This window comes from Penicillium antarcticum (genome assembly GCF_028974205.1).
Source record: "Penicillium antarcticum strain IBT 31339 chromosome Unknown utg000003l_segment0_segment0, whole genome shotgun sequence".
NCBI lineage: Eukaryota > Fungi > Ascomycota > Eurotiomycetes > Eurotiales > Aspergillaceae > Penicillium > Penicillium antarcticum.
In genome coordinates this window covers 1731224-1744864 of record NW_026695301.1, presented here as the reverse complement: position 1 = coordinate 1744864, position 13641 = coordinate 1731224, and the positions used below count along the sequence as shown (strand labels likewise).

At 48.0% G+C, this 13641-nt stretch overlaps 4 protein-coding genes across 4 annotated transcripts; 3 read left to right on the top strand and 1 right to left on the bottom strand.

The window, feature by feature from the left end:
- Positions 1-262: 262 nt before the first annotated feature.
- On the top strand, positions 263-1483 carry N7508_003357 (Male sterility NAD-binding; the record flags this gene model as incomplete). The annotated part of the gene is made up of 1 exon (XM_058461423.1): positions 263-1483. One exon carries the CDS (start codon positions 263-265, stop codon positions 1481-1483), a length of 1221 nt encoding a protein of 406 aa, XP_058322000.1.
- Positions 1484-2188: 705 nt separating this feature from the next.
- Positions 2189-10262, top strand: N7508_003356 (Fum1p; the record flags this gene model as incomplete). Its single annotated transcript, XM_058461422.1, has 13 exons — positions 2189-2826; positions 2885-3398; positions 3448-4120; positions 4173-4622; positions 4674-6847; positions 6894-6990; positions 7046-7071; positions 7123-7797; positions 7855-7986; positions 8045-8326; positions 8380-8454; positions 8502-9320; positions 9378-10262. 13 exons carry the CDS (start codon positions 2189-2191, stop codon positions 10260-10262), a joined length of 7440 nt encoding a protein of 2479 aa, XP_058321999.1.
- Positions 10263-10573: 311 nt separating this feature from the next.
- N7508_003355 (acyl-CoA desaturase) lies at positions 10574-11895 on the bottom strand (the record flags this gene model as incomplete). The annotated part of the gene is made up of 2 exons (XM_058461421.1): positions 10574-11445; positions 11646-11895. 2 exons carry the CDS (start codon positions 11893-11895, stop codon positions 10574-10576), a joined length of 1122 nt encoding a protein of 373 aa, XP_058321998.1.
- Positions 11896-12517: 622 nt separating this feature from the next.
- Positions 12518-13111, top strand: N7508_003354 (cell wall mannoprotein 1 family protein; the record flags this gene model as incomplete). The annotated part of the gene is made up of 2 exons (XM_058461420.1): positions 12518-12856; positions 12920-13111. 2 exons carry the CDS (start codon positions 12518-12520, stop codon positions 13109-13111), a joined length of 531 nt encoding a protein of 176 aa, XP_058321997.1.
- Positions 13112-13641: the final 530 nt, after the last annotated feature.

The following is a 13641-nucleotide window of genomic DNA, read 5'->3' as shown; positions in this document are numbered from 1 at the left end:
TCAGTAAAAGCATATTAGGAAGCCGGCAAGCTTCCATGACATTTAGATCAACCCTGAATAGATCAAGCTGACGGCCAGTTCGCTTTTTCTCATTTCATCTATTGCGTTCTTTCCGACAACGCACGACCTCACTTGACAGCTCAAGCAAGGGAGCTGTGTATCATTCACCGCTCCGACTTTACCCTGCTCATTGTCCATTTATTGCTCTACAGTTTGTCTCTGGAATTTTCATGATGGTTTTCTCTCTCAGAACCGCTTCACGATGACCAAAATTACAACGCTGGACCCGGAATGGTACCGAGGACAGGTGATCTTCTTAACAGGTGCCACTGGCAATCTGGGAGGCTGTCTCCTGTATAAACTCGCTCTTCAACTTCCAACTTCGAAAATCTTTGTACTTGTCCGAGGTTCTATCCGAGAAGCCATTGAAAAATGGGAGGACTCCATGCCAGAGCAGGTGGATGAAATCCTGGATACTGGCAAAGTCAACTTCCTGCTGGGTGACGTGACCCAGGCCAGCCTTGGTTTAGCAACCGCAGATCTCGAGCTCCTTCAAGAAGAGGTCACAGTGGTGATAAATAGCGCCGCCGATATCAATCTATACCTGGAACTATCCAAAACCATCTTGGTCAATTGTACGGGGCACCTGATGTTGACCGCTCTTCTCGATAACTTCAAGCAAATGCAGTGCTTGCTGCATATTTCCACTACACATGTGAACAGCTTCCTCCCTGAGGGTCTGATCGAGGAGCAGATCTACCCCTTGCATCCCAACCCAAAGGAGGAATTGGAAAAGATACTTGCCACGGGGACATCAGCTGATGCGGACCAGTTCTCTTCTCCATATTCTCTAGCCAAGCATCTAGCTGAGCGCCTCATCTTGGACGAAGAACACGCATTTCCCATCTTGATTGTGCGGCCTTCAGTTCTCGCGCCCGCCATTGAAGAACCTTATCCCCTATATGGCATCAACAGGGCAACACCAGCCCATTTCTATATCCACACCATACTGGGGAACTCAAATCAGGGACTGTCACAACTCGAGCACACGCTCCCAGCACATCCGCCCTGCGATGAAACCCCCGTTGACCTGGTAGCGCGAGTCTGCCTGGCTCATCTGGCTCAAGGAACGACGGGCATTGTGCACGCCGCCACAGACCTGTACGTCTCATGGACGTGCGGTGAAATGCAGGATCGTTTCCATCGCTATATTCCAAGCCAGTTGAAAGAAGATGCCCGCAAGGTCGATTTCCAGCAAAGTAGTTTGTTAGCACCTTATTTCTTCCAGATGATCCTGCGGTTTTGGCGTGATTGGAAGGTTGACTGCTCGCGGTCACGCCATCTAAAGCAGGTAAAGGGCCCTTTCGGCCTTGACTTGGGTGACCATGACCCAGAGGCCTTCCTCAAGCGTCGTATCGAGCGCCAATCAAAGTTCGCCCACGATCAGTTGAAGAGGCGCTCTGTGGCATACAAAATGAGCTAGTTACGTGATTAGTAACATCTGATCTAGTCGTAGTGGGGAGCCAAATATTACGTGACTATCATAAGTCTACTTTCCATATATGACTTCGAGTTCAATTTCTACAACAGGCGATCGCTTTACAGTTGGCAATCCATTCGCGCTATCCTGTCATGTTCAATTATATAGCTACAAGACTGCATTTAGCTTATCAGTTTCGTGCTTGGAGGTAAGCATTATAATTTCAAACCCGCATCCAAATTAGCCAAAGGAATGACCCAAGCATAGTACCTCGGTATCCGCGTTCCTGGTGAGGTAAGTTTGATCTAGGACATGCGTACAAGCAGATGCATGCGTATCTTTCAGATAGATCCAATATAAGGCATTTACCTCGATTAAGTATAAGCTCATCTTCGGCGTTTACCGCGAGGCTTGTAGATGGTCCATAATATCCTTGCTTGACATGATCCATGCGGTTTCCCACGGTCTACACCGACATCTACTGCAGAACTCCTTACATAATTTTCCTTGCTGAACGTAGGATGGCTTTGAATATTATTGGCTTTGTTCGTATAAGTACCTAAAATAAGGATTTGCTTGGTGCGATCTTGCGCTGTTTCTTTCTGACATCTGGGCTGCTATAATTTATCTGTTCATCATTTATCACTCTTCAATTGACGTACTCATCGCTGCGACTGAATCTAGGTTCGGTCCTCACTGTCCTCAGCCATGGACTCCACGCTCGACCAAAAGATAGAGCTGATCAAAGATGCGACAATGCTTAGGATGGATGGAACTGAGCCGGAGCTTTCCTCCACTTCTTATTGCAAATCGTACGCGGACCATCCTTCTAATTCGGCAGCACCGTGTGGCAAAGACTGTCCTCCAATTGCGATCGTTGGCATGGCCTTGCGACTCCCTGGTGGGGTGAGTTCCCCGGAAGACTTCTGGGAGTTCCTGATCAACAAGAAAGACGGTCTGTGTGAGGTCCCGGAGACGCGCTATAAGGTTGACTCTTTCTATCACGAGTCAAAACCTCACTCAGTGCGGACGAAACGTGGGTACTTTTTACAGGAGGATCCCGCCCACTTTGATGCACCGTTCTTCTCGATCACTGCATATGAGGCATCACGCATGGACCCTCAACAGCGAAAACTACTGGAAATCGTGTGGGAGTGTTTTGAAAGTGCTGGGGAGACCGACTGGAGAGGTAAAGATATTGGATGCTTTGTTGGGACTTTTGGGGAAGACTGGTTAGATCTTGTCAGCAAGGATCCCCAAAGTGTCGATCGATATCATGTCTTAGGAACAGGCGACTATGCTCTGGCGAATCGAATCTCGTATGAATTTGATATCCAAGGACCAAGGTTCGTGAAAATATACTAGGCATAGATAGGTGGATGGATAGCTGATTTTAACCTGCAGTATGACCCTGCGGACTGGGTGTTCTGCATCGCTTGTTGGCCTGCATGAAGCCTGTCAGGCGTTATATTCTGGGGAATGTTCTTCAGCCATTGTTGCTGGGGCCAATCTAATCATGACCCCCACAATGACCACCACAATGTCCAGCAACTTGGTATTATCACCGGCTGGGGTGTGTCGAACCTTTGATGAAAAAGCAGACGGTTACGGCCGCGGTGAAGCAGTCAATGCTCTTTACATCAAGCCACTCAGTGATGCCCTCAGAGACAATGATCCAATCCGAGCCGTCATTCGTTCGACCTCTACCAACTGTGATGGACATACCCCAAGCATCACGACACCTGGCTCTATTTCCCAAGAGAAGCTTGTTCGAAAGGCGTATGAAAAGGCTATGATTTGTGACATGGCCCAAACGGCATTTTTTGAGTGTCATGGAACCGGTACCATCATTGGTGACACTGCGGAAACCACTGTTGTTGCGAAATTATTCCACCAGAATGGGATTCTTATGGGAGCTGTAAGTTACTGCTGCTTTTTTATGGGTCATATTTCATTGATAGTGGCAGGTTAAACCCAATGTCGGTCATTCGGAAGGCGCGTCAGGAATCACCAGCATGATTAAAGCTGTACTTTCTCTCGAGCACAAAACCATACCACCAAATATTTTCTTTGACGCACCCAACCCTAAGATTCCCTTCAAAGAGGCCAAGCTTCAAGTTCCTTTGGACCCAACTTCATGGCCGAGCGATCGCGCTGAGAGAATCAGCATCAATTGCTTTGGAATTGGAGGTACCAACGTGCATGTCATTCTAGATTCCACCACCTCGTTTTGTGGAGACAATGAGCTTGAATCTGTTGAACCCGACGGTGCTCGACTTCTTGTCGTTTCGGCGAAGAGTGCAGATAGTCTACAAGCTAGGATTCAAGATGTCGCCGAATATGCCAACACTCACTCGGAGAACTTGCACAACTTAGCTTATACTCTTGGTGTTCGGCGTGAGCATTTAGAACACCGCGCCTTTGCAGTCGCCCGACCCGAAAAGGCAATGGATGCCTCATCGTTTCAAGTCAGTAAAGCTGGATCATCTGATTTGACTTGGGTTTTCACTGGTCAAGGTGCGCAGTGGCCAGCTATGGGGAAGGATTTGATACACAGTTTTGAAACTTTCAGAAACGACATAAAAGACTTAGACGAAGTGTTGCAGGACCTGAATGACTCCCCTGAATGGTCATTGGAGCGTGAGTAACCTACCCCTACGGAATGGAAATAACACCCTAACGTAGGAGACAGACGAACTTTGTGAGATGGGGGCATCCAGCCGTATCAACAAAGCCGAGTTCTCTCAACCCCTTTGCACCGCGCTCCAGATTGGATTGGTCAATATCCTGAAAAGCTGGGGCGTGAAGCCATCTTCAGTTGTTGGACACTCCAGTGGGGAGATTGCTGCTGCTTACGCAGCTGGTGCTATAACAGCAAGGACAGCTATAATCATTGCATATTATCGGGGTAAGATGTGCAAAAGTGAGGAAGGCAAAGGTGCTATGGCAGCCGTGGGCTTGAATAGTGGGGATGTTGCACATTTCCTGCACGACGGTATCGTTGTAGCCTGTGAGAACAGTCCACAAAGTGTGACAATTTCTGGAGATCAGGATGGAATCGAGCGTACAGTCCGAAAGATCAAAGAAGATCTTCCAGACGTGCTATGTCGGCGACTTCGAGTAAACATTGGGTATCATTCCTGTAAGTGTCTCCCCAAACTTCCCGAACTAATGGTCTCTAAACCGACTGCAGACCAAATGCGCGCCCTAGGGGCTTTATATGAATCTGCCATCTCGCAACATGTAAAATATAACCAGGAGATGCTTCCGATGTTTTCAAGTGTGACTTTAACAACCATTATCAATCCAACGGAGCTTAGCGCGGGGTATTGGCGACGCAACTTGGAGTCTCCGGTTCTCTTCTCAGGAGCAGTTAGCTGTATTCTTCGTGAGTCACCAAAGTCGGGATTTCTGGAAGTAGGTCCGCATTCTGCTCTCTCAGGACCCTTGCGGCAGATTTCTCGAGCTGCGGGTCTGAAAGCAGATCCGATCTACATCCCAACACTCACTCGCAATGACCATGACTCTCGGTCTCTATTACTCTCTGCCGCAGGTTTGATTCACAGCAATGGTCTGCCAATTGATTTATTGATGATCAATGGCTCTGGTATCACCTTGCCCGACCTTCCAGCTTATCCATGGCAGCACAATACAAGATATTGGCATGAAAGCAGGGCGACTCGGGACTGGAGATTGCGCGGCATGCCTCATCATGAGGTCCTCGGGGCCCGAGTTCCTGAATCCTCTGACTTGGAGCCATCCTGGAGAAATCTATTGCGGTTGGAAGAGGTACCATGGATTTGGGAACATGTCCTGGAAGGGCAAGTTGTCTTCCCAGCCGCTGGATACATCGCCATGGCAGGCGAAGCAATCCAGCAACTCAGCCCCAGTGGTATAGACTATTCAATAAGGAATATCTTCTTCAAGTCGCCCCTTTCCTTGAGGGATGAAGAAGAAACGGAACTCATTACAACCCTCAGGCCAGTCAAATTCAACGACCTCGTGGACTCTGAATGGTATGCCTTCACTATCACTGCACATGATGGCGTCGAATGGATCAAACATTGCCATGGTGAAGTGAGGGCGCATTACGATCATTCGCCGAAGATCAGAGAGATAAAGTGTCATGCTCGCCCAGTTGACTCGGAAAAATGGTACAAGACCTTAGCTCAGCGAGGCTTGGACTATGGCCCTCAATTCCGTGGCCTTACTGATATCTCCGTCAGTCCTATAGTGTACACGGCTAGCGCAAGTGTCTGTGATAAGAGTACTACTCCAGCGAGCCGGTATACTCTTCATCCAACTGTGATTGATCAATGCTTGCAATTGATGAGTGTTGCAACGGCCCATGGCATGGCCCGCAACATTGACAGAATGGCCATTCCAGCAGCTATCGAGTATGTTTATATTGGAGGAGCAGCCTCGCAGATGAGACTTGGAGTTGAAGTCAGGGATGGGGGAAGGACGAATCAATTCGGAGATGCAACTTTGATAGGCGATGATATCGTCTCACTCTCCCTGACCAAGGCTATCTTCTTCTCCTTGGATAATCAGAGATCCGAACAATGCACCGTTCCGCTGATATCGGAGATCAGGTGGGCACCGGACATCGACTTGCTACCCACAAATACGTTGCTTCCCAAAAGCCTTGCCGAGTCAAATCCTGACAACCCTTCTGCCCTTGCAGTACGTGACTTGGCAAAAGTCAGTCTTCTCTATATCCTAGAGACCTGTGATAGTCTTGTCGGTGTTACCCCTGAGCCACCTCATCTTGTGAAGTGGAAGAGCTGGGTCAATTCTGAGGCCTTGAGAATTCGTGAAGGCAAGAATGCAATGTTCCCTGAATCACAAGAATGGGCTTCAATGGATTCAAAAACTCGGCAAATTCTTATCAAAAACTTCGTCGCGCCATTGCAAAACCCAGGAGGCGCGTTCTCTGTTTTTGCAGAGTGTATGCAAGCTATTTACGACAACTCCTGGGCACTCTCGAGCGGCAAAATGGCACCTCTAGAGCTTCTCATGGCCGAGAGCCGCTTGGAGAGATACTATGCATCGGTCCAACCATTGAGCAACTGGAGCCATTTCCTATCACTCATTGGTCATTCAAATCCTCGAGTTCGTGTCCTGGAAATCGGCGCTGGAACAGGAAGTGCCACACGACAAGTATTGAAACATCTGCAAACCCCTGAGGGCTCACGGTTGTATTCAGAATATGTATTCACAGATCTCTCTCCCGGATTTCTGGTGGCCGCAGAAGAAAAGTTTGCCGGTCACGTAAGTATTGAATATAAAATCCTTGACATCACCAAAGACCCCAAGGAGCAAGGGTTTGACTTAAATAGCTTCGACCTCGTCATTGCGTCCAATGTGAGTGCCGGTCTGTTGCCTCTACACTGTTTGCTTATAGGACCAGGTTCTTCATGCCACGCCTCAACTTTCAGCATCATTAGCACATGTGCATATGCTTCTCGCGCCAAATGGACGATTACTCCTTCATGAGTTGCATCCCGGTATAAATCCCCCGTTAATGCTCACATATTATAAGAGACTGACAGAGGGTACCAGAGATCTTGGTAACTGACTATACCATCGTAAGTTTCCCAGCTATGCCATAACAGCACGCACACTAACTATTTATCTAGGGCATTCTTCCTGGCTGGTGGCTTGGAGAAAGTGATGGAAGACCTAACAAGCCGTATGTCTCGCCAGAGAGATGGGACCACGAGTTGCGCGCTGCAGGATTCACAGGGAATGAAGCAATGGCATACGACGTGGACCCTCCATATCAGAGCAACTTCACCATGCTTTCAAGCGTTGTTCAAGCACCACCCAACACTAAAGAGATACTGCTTTTGGTTGAAGACCAAGACCATCCAAGCAGCTGGGCAATGGAGGTCGCTGACTGCTTTCGGGCCAAGGGTCATACAGTTGACTGGGGTACTTTGGCTGACCACCCACCCTCTAACAAATGCATCGTCTCTCTATTGGAATCCAACAGCCCTTTTCTCTCTAGAATGGAACAAAAGGACTTTGGTGGTCTTCAAAAATATATTACCAATGTGGAAGGCGGACAGTTCCTCTGGGTGACCAAATTAACTCAGACTAGTTGCGCAGACCCTCGGTTTGGATTTGTCCAGGGTTTCATTCGGGCCTTGAGGCATGAAATGACGCTTGATATCTCAACCTTTGAAAGTGACATATTTGACGACGCAGCGGCGAATGCACTTGTGCAGGTCTATGAAAAGATTCAAGGGTCTCGACAATTTTCTTATCTAGATCCAGAGTACGAGTTCGTTTTTGAGGGTGGTGCGGTGCATGTGAGTCGGTGCCATTGGGCATCTCCGATGCAGATGCAGCCAATACAACACTCAAAGGACCTGCCTAAAAAGCTAGATCTTGATGAATATGGCCTAGTCGATACACTACACTGGACTACTGTTGATGAGTATCAAGTGGCAGATGACCAGGTTGAAGTGGATATACACTACACTGCTTTGAACTTCAGGGTAAGTTCTGCTGACCTTACAAAACATCTCTAGGTTTATGGATCTGACTCGCTTGCAGGATGTCATGGTTATTATGGGTGTCGTTGGGGACAAGAAAGATCTCGGCATCGAAGGAAGCGGTATCGTTCGTCGTGTCGGAGCTAATGTGACCAGCTTGCTCCCGGGTGATAAAGTAGCTATCACCAGCTCCGGTATCTTTGGTGATCAGGTTGTTATCTCTCACAAGAGATGTTTCAAGCTCCCGGACACTTTGTCTCTTGAGGATGCAGCTACCATGCCGTCGGTATATGCGACAGCGATTTATTCGTTCATCCATCTGGGCATGCTAAGAAAGGAACAGGTCTGAGCGAAACTTACATTCATTACATTTTCATCTATTAACATGATTCATAGACTGTCTTGATTCATTCCGCATGTGGCGGTGTCGGCTTGGCTGCTATAAGCATATGTCAACTCATCGGCGCTGAGGTACGTGACAGTAGGTCTTGTCTCCAGCACCAAGTTAACTTGATAAGATATTTGCCACCGTGGGGAGTGAGGAGAAAGTCCAATATCTCATAGAACATTTCGGTATATCTCGCAATCGGATCTTCAATTCTAGGAGTGCCGAGTTTCTGCCAGCCATTTTGCGAGAGACAAATGGCCGAGGAGTCGATCTTGTTTTGAACTCCCTAGCCGGAAAGCTGCTTCATGCCTCATGGGAATGTGTGGCCAGCTTTGGGAGAATGATTGAGCTCGGGAAAAGGGATTTTTTGACCAACGGGGTGATGAGTATGACTCCGTTTGGCAAGAACCGAGCCTTTTTCGGTGTGGACCTCGTGCAGTTAGGGGATGAAACGCCCCAGGTGTTTGACGGACTAATCTCCCAGTTCCTGGCTTGGTATGAAGAGGGCAAGATTGGCCCCATTCGCCCAGTCAAGGTGTTTGATGCGTCAGAGGTCGTGGATGCATTTCGCTACATGCAGCAAGGCATCCATATGGGTAAGATCTTGTTGAAGATGCCTGAAGACCCTAAGCATCTTGTCTGCTCTGTGGCAACACCCAGTTTATCTTTCTCTGCAGACGCTTCCTATCTGCTCGTTGGGGGTCTTGGTGGTCTTGGGCGCTTGGTATCAACGTGGATGGTAGAACATGGGGCAAGGCACTTGGTGTTTTTATCTCGATCTGCTGGCAAATCCAAGGATGATCAGACATTTATTCATGAGCTTGAAGTCCAAGGCTGCAAAGTGATATGTGTGGCTGGCAGCGTGACTTCTCAAGAAGATGTAAATCATGCTGTCTCGCAGTGCGGCAAGCTCCTTGCAGGGGTTATTCAGATGTCTTCGAATTTGAGGGTAAGAGATGGAGGTCTCCCTTCTACCATTCACGGATGCTAACAGACGTGGCCCAAGGATCGAATTTTTAGCCAAATGACATATGAAGACTGGAACGTATGCCTCGCACCAAAGGTTCAAGGAACCTGGAATTTGCACCACGCAGTGTCGGGAAACCCCCTTGATTTTTTCGTGGTGTTTGGTTCAGCCTCTGGAACTTGTGGTTTTACTGGCCAATCTAACTATGCTGCTGCCAACACTTTCCTGGACAGCTTCACTCAATATCGGCGACAGCTAGGTTTGCCCTCATCGGTCCTGAGACTCGGACCAGTTGAGGATGCTGGTTTGGTGAGCCGCGATCCCAACTCCCTGAAGCTCTGCCAGGCTGCCTCGATCCGCTTGTTGGGGGAAAAAGATGTGATCGAGGGCTTGCAGCTTACCATTACCCAGTCATGCTTGCAAAGTACATCATGTAGCATCATTGCAGGAGTGGGCAACACCAAGCATACCTCTGATCCAACATGCCGCCCGCTGTGGGTGCCGGAGGCAAGATTTGCCCTGTACTTGAATTTGGAGATCAGAGGTGAACAAGTTTCTCAGGTGAACAACGACGAACTCAAGTCTCTTCTACAACGGGCCGAGCAAAACCCAGCTATACTGAGCGAACCAGAGACGGAGGCCACGATCCGCAGGGAAATCGCCCAGCTGGTCACGCGGCATCTTGCTCAGGGGCAGGACATGGATGATGATCAAGTCGCCAACATGGTCATTGACTCACTCATGTCGATCGAAATCAGGAGCTGGGTGCGTCGGAATCTCCGTATAGAGGTTAGTCTTATTGAGATTTCAAAAGGAAGGACTGTGGATGGTCTGGCTGGAGTGGTCATTCAACATCTGAAGGCTAAATACAGCGGAAATATGGATGGGGAAAATTGCAAGATCGATCGTTCTGATTTACCGTGAGGGTTTTGTATCGCAGTTCATTATCCCGGGTGATTTATAATACGTCGTTGGTACAACTGTTATTGGCATACACATCATAGCACATTTGAGCCTTACTTTCAAACATACAGTATAATTCAATCGCTCGTCAAGGCTTTCCCGTCTCGAATGCAATCAACCAACTCTAAGGGCATTTTGAAAAAGAAATAACAATGGAAGTGAGCAGTATCAATGCGCGTTTTTTGAATGGCTTTATTCTACCTTGATCGTTAATGAGACGAGAACTGAAAGTATGATGTTACCAGTGAGAGGTTATCAAATTCTACAAATCTTTAGCTTGAACATTGTATATCATCAACTTCATCAACGCGAAACACACGCAGACTTGCAAGCACGGCCTCGGCGTGCGGAGAGTGAGGATGAAAGCCAGAATAAAAAGCGTCCGTCGCATCAGTTCCAATAGCTTGTTGAACCAGGTGGCACCCTCCAGGGTGGTCCTGCATAAATTCTGTTGCATCGTGCACAAATCCTCCTATGTAGACCAAACAACGACCACTATTGGCCAGACTGATGTACTTCACCCAGTCTATCCGAGGTAATTGAGGTGTCTTGTTAACATAACCAGGGCTCTGCGCATGCTGTCTGCTATTTTCATGGCGTAGACGTGATAGCTCGATCTCAACTGGCCTAGCAAACTTGAGATCTGACGCGAGACCCAGTTTCCCCAAAGCCCAGATCAACCATTTTGACATATCGGGCTCATACCACTCGATTCCATTCCGATAATCAGAAGGGAAGGCATGGTGATAGTTATGGTTTGCCTCTCCCAACGTTAAAATAGCGAGAAGAGGAACATTCCGTGCTGTCGACTTGGTAGTATATGGCTGTTTTCCGGCCCAAGTGGCATGCGATACTGAGTTGACCAAAAAGGTAGAATGTGAGACGCAGGAAACGCGAATGAGTCCGCCGTATAGCAATCCACCTTGCCAATCATTCCAACCATAGTATGCAACTGCAGTTGGGAGCAGAAGACAAGCCGTCACGGCAATAAGGACATAGTATCGCTGCTGCCAAACAACAACAGGGTCTTTCTTTAGATCTGATGTATCGACTGGACCCCAGTTTTCCGGATTGTAGCCAAGCATCCATCCAATATGAGAAAATAGCAGACCCCGACGGGCATTATACGGATCTTGGTCGGTGTCTGTGTACTGATGATGGGCACGATGGTGGTATACCCACCACATGATAGACCATTGACACTGGGCAGCACCAAAAAAAGCGAGGAGTACTCTTATCGCTGTGCATGCTTGGAATGACCGGTGGGACCAGAGTCGGTGATACCCTCGTTCCGAGTTAACTCGTGCTCGTGTTAAGAAGCTAGGTGCGCCCAGTTGTACTAACCGACTGTGATGCCAAAGGCTGCCCCAACACCATAAGTCACGGCTAGCAGGGCTGTTTTCCACTGAACAGGAACATACAGGGCTGCAAATGCCATAGGAATGGGCGTGCCCACAAACCACATCACATAGAACCAGTTCACATTCTGGAAATACCATTTCAGTTCATATTCCCACGTATACTGATGGGGCACTTTCAGGCTTTCCTCTCCGTGTGTTTTTAATATCATTGTGGCCAATGTATATCGGGACATTGATCGATGGTAGAGGGTATTTTTCTGTCCTCTGAGATACGGTGGGTGTGAAGATGGTCATTATAAAAAACCCCCTTGCATGGCCAAAAATTTATAAGTGCGTAGAAATGGAGCTATGGACCGCGCATTTTAAGTTGAATCTGTCGCAGAATTGAGTTTGAAATCGAAACCAGTATACTCTTAACTTTTCGTTCGTAGCATTCGATTTTAGTAGTTCACGGATGAAGACCGGTCTGGCGAGCACACCTGCAGTACAAGACTGGATATGAAGACGATTAAGTAGGGATTACGTAGGGTGATGCACATGGACGCACTATGAGACCGTGACATACTGCGTGAAGGAATGCAGGTTGTCATCACCCTTCCTAGGCTGGTCCTTAGATTGAAATTTTTTCTGGTAAGATCGAAGTCCTTTCATAATGACAGCTTTGGAGGGGGTTGGGTTTCTGTCCATATTTCCTGGCCGAAAAAGTACATCGGAATGTAGACAGTCCCTCGCGTAACAAAATAATCAAAAAATGATCTGGAGAAGCAAAGAAAAGTTTCAACCCCTTAGATACAGACTCAAACCTATCTCATATCATATCTCGCCCTCCAACTTCAACGAGTTTCCCCCGCAATAATGCTGTTTTCCAGCATCACAAACATTGGTTTCATCGTCGCCCTAGCGGCAAGCTCAGCGTTAGGTGCTGTAAATACCCGGCAAACTGTCGACGACCTTAGCAAAGTACACATCAGCATCAACAAGGCCAAAGATGCAATGGACCGTTGGAACGGAGGCCTCATGGGCGCAATTCCTGTTGCTCACAGCATTTATAACGCGCAAAAGACAGCCGAGGGTGCCAGAGCAAACCTGGGAAACACTGATCCGTTCGAAGGAGACGATAAGCACCAGGTCATGCGTGCCTACAAGGGCTTGCAGCCAGATTTCATCAGCGCCATACGCGCCGCCGAGGAAAAGGTTTGTCCGAGATTGCTTCTTTGTCTACCCTTCAAAGTATAAAAGCTAACAGTCTATCGTCAGGCTCCCGCGTTCAAGAAAGCTGGAGTGGCGTACGTTGCCCGAGGAATGCTCGGTAGTCTCAGGATGGAGAAGGATGACTTTGAAACGGCCATGAAGCGTACAATGACGGAAGAGCACTATCGTGAGGTGGTTCCTTTTGTAAATGAGGTCGATGCTGCCTTCGTGGATGCTGATAAGGCTTTTGCATCTTAGTTCATGGTCTGCCAAGTCACACTGGGTATGACCTTCGAATTTGAGCATCATATTTCTTCTTAGCACCTGGACTTTGTCTTCACTCTTTTGACCTATTGGGTCTTATATCGTAATTATGTTACGCAAGTATTATTTGGTAAGAAAGCAAGATGGACGGAGGCCGGTTACTTGGCAAACACATACATTTCTTACAGTAACGTCTACAACCCGCCTTCGTGAAAATCAGCCCCATGAAGAACGGAGTTGCCATTCAACATCGTCAAACAAGACATGACTTCTCATCATGTCGACGATGGTGGATATCCCTATTACAGAATTCGGGCTTGGACGAACCACCTCTTAGGTCTTAGTAGAAACTGAGGTGACATTGTGCTTCTACGTCTTCCCAGATCTCGCATCACTAGTGCCAGTAGAGAGATGGTGAGGCGGAGCCCAGGTTATATGTGCGCGACTTGACGAGGTGAATTATGGTAACCTGAGCAGCCAGAGATTGCGCAAAACCGCCAGTGCCTTGGCAGTGAGGACCTTGA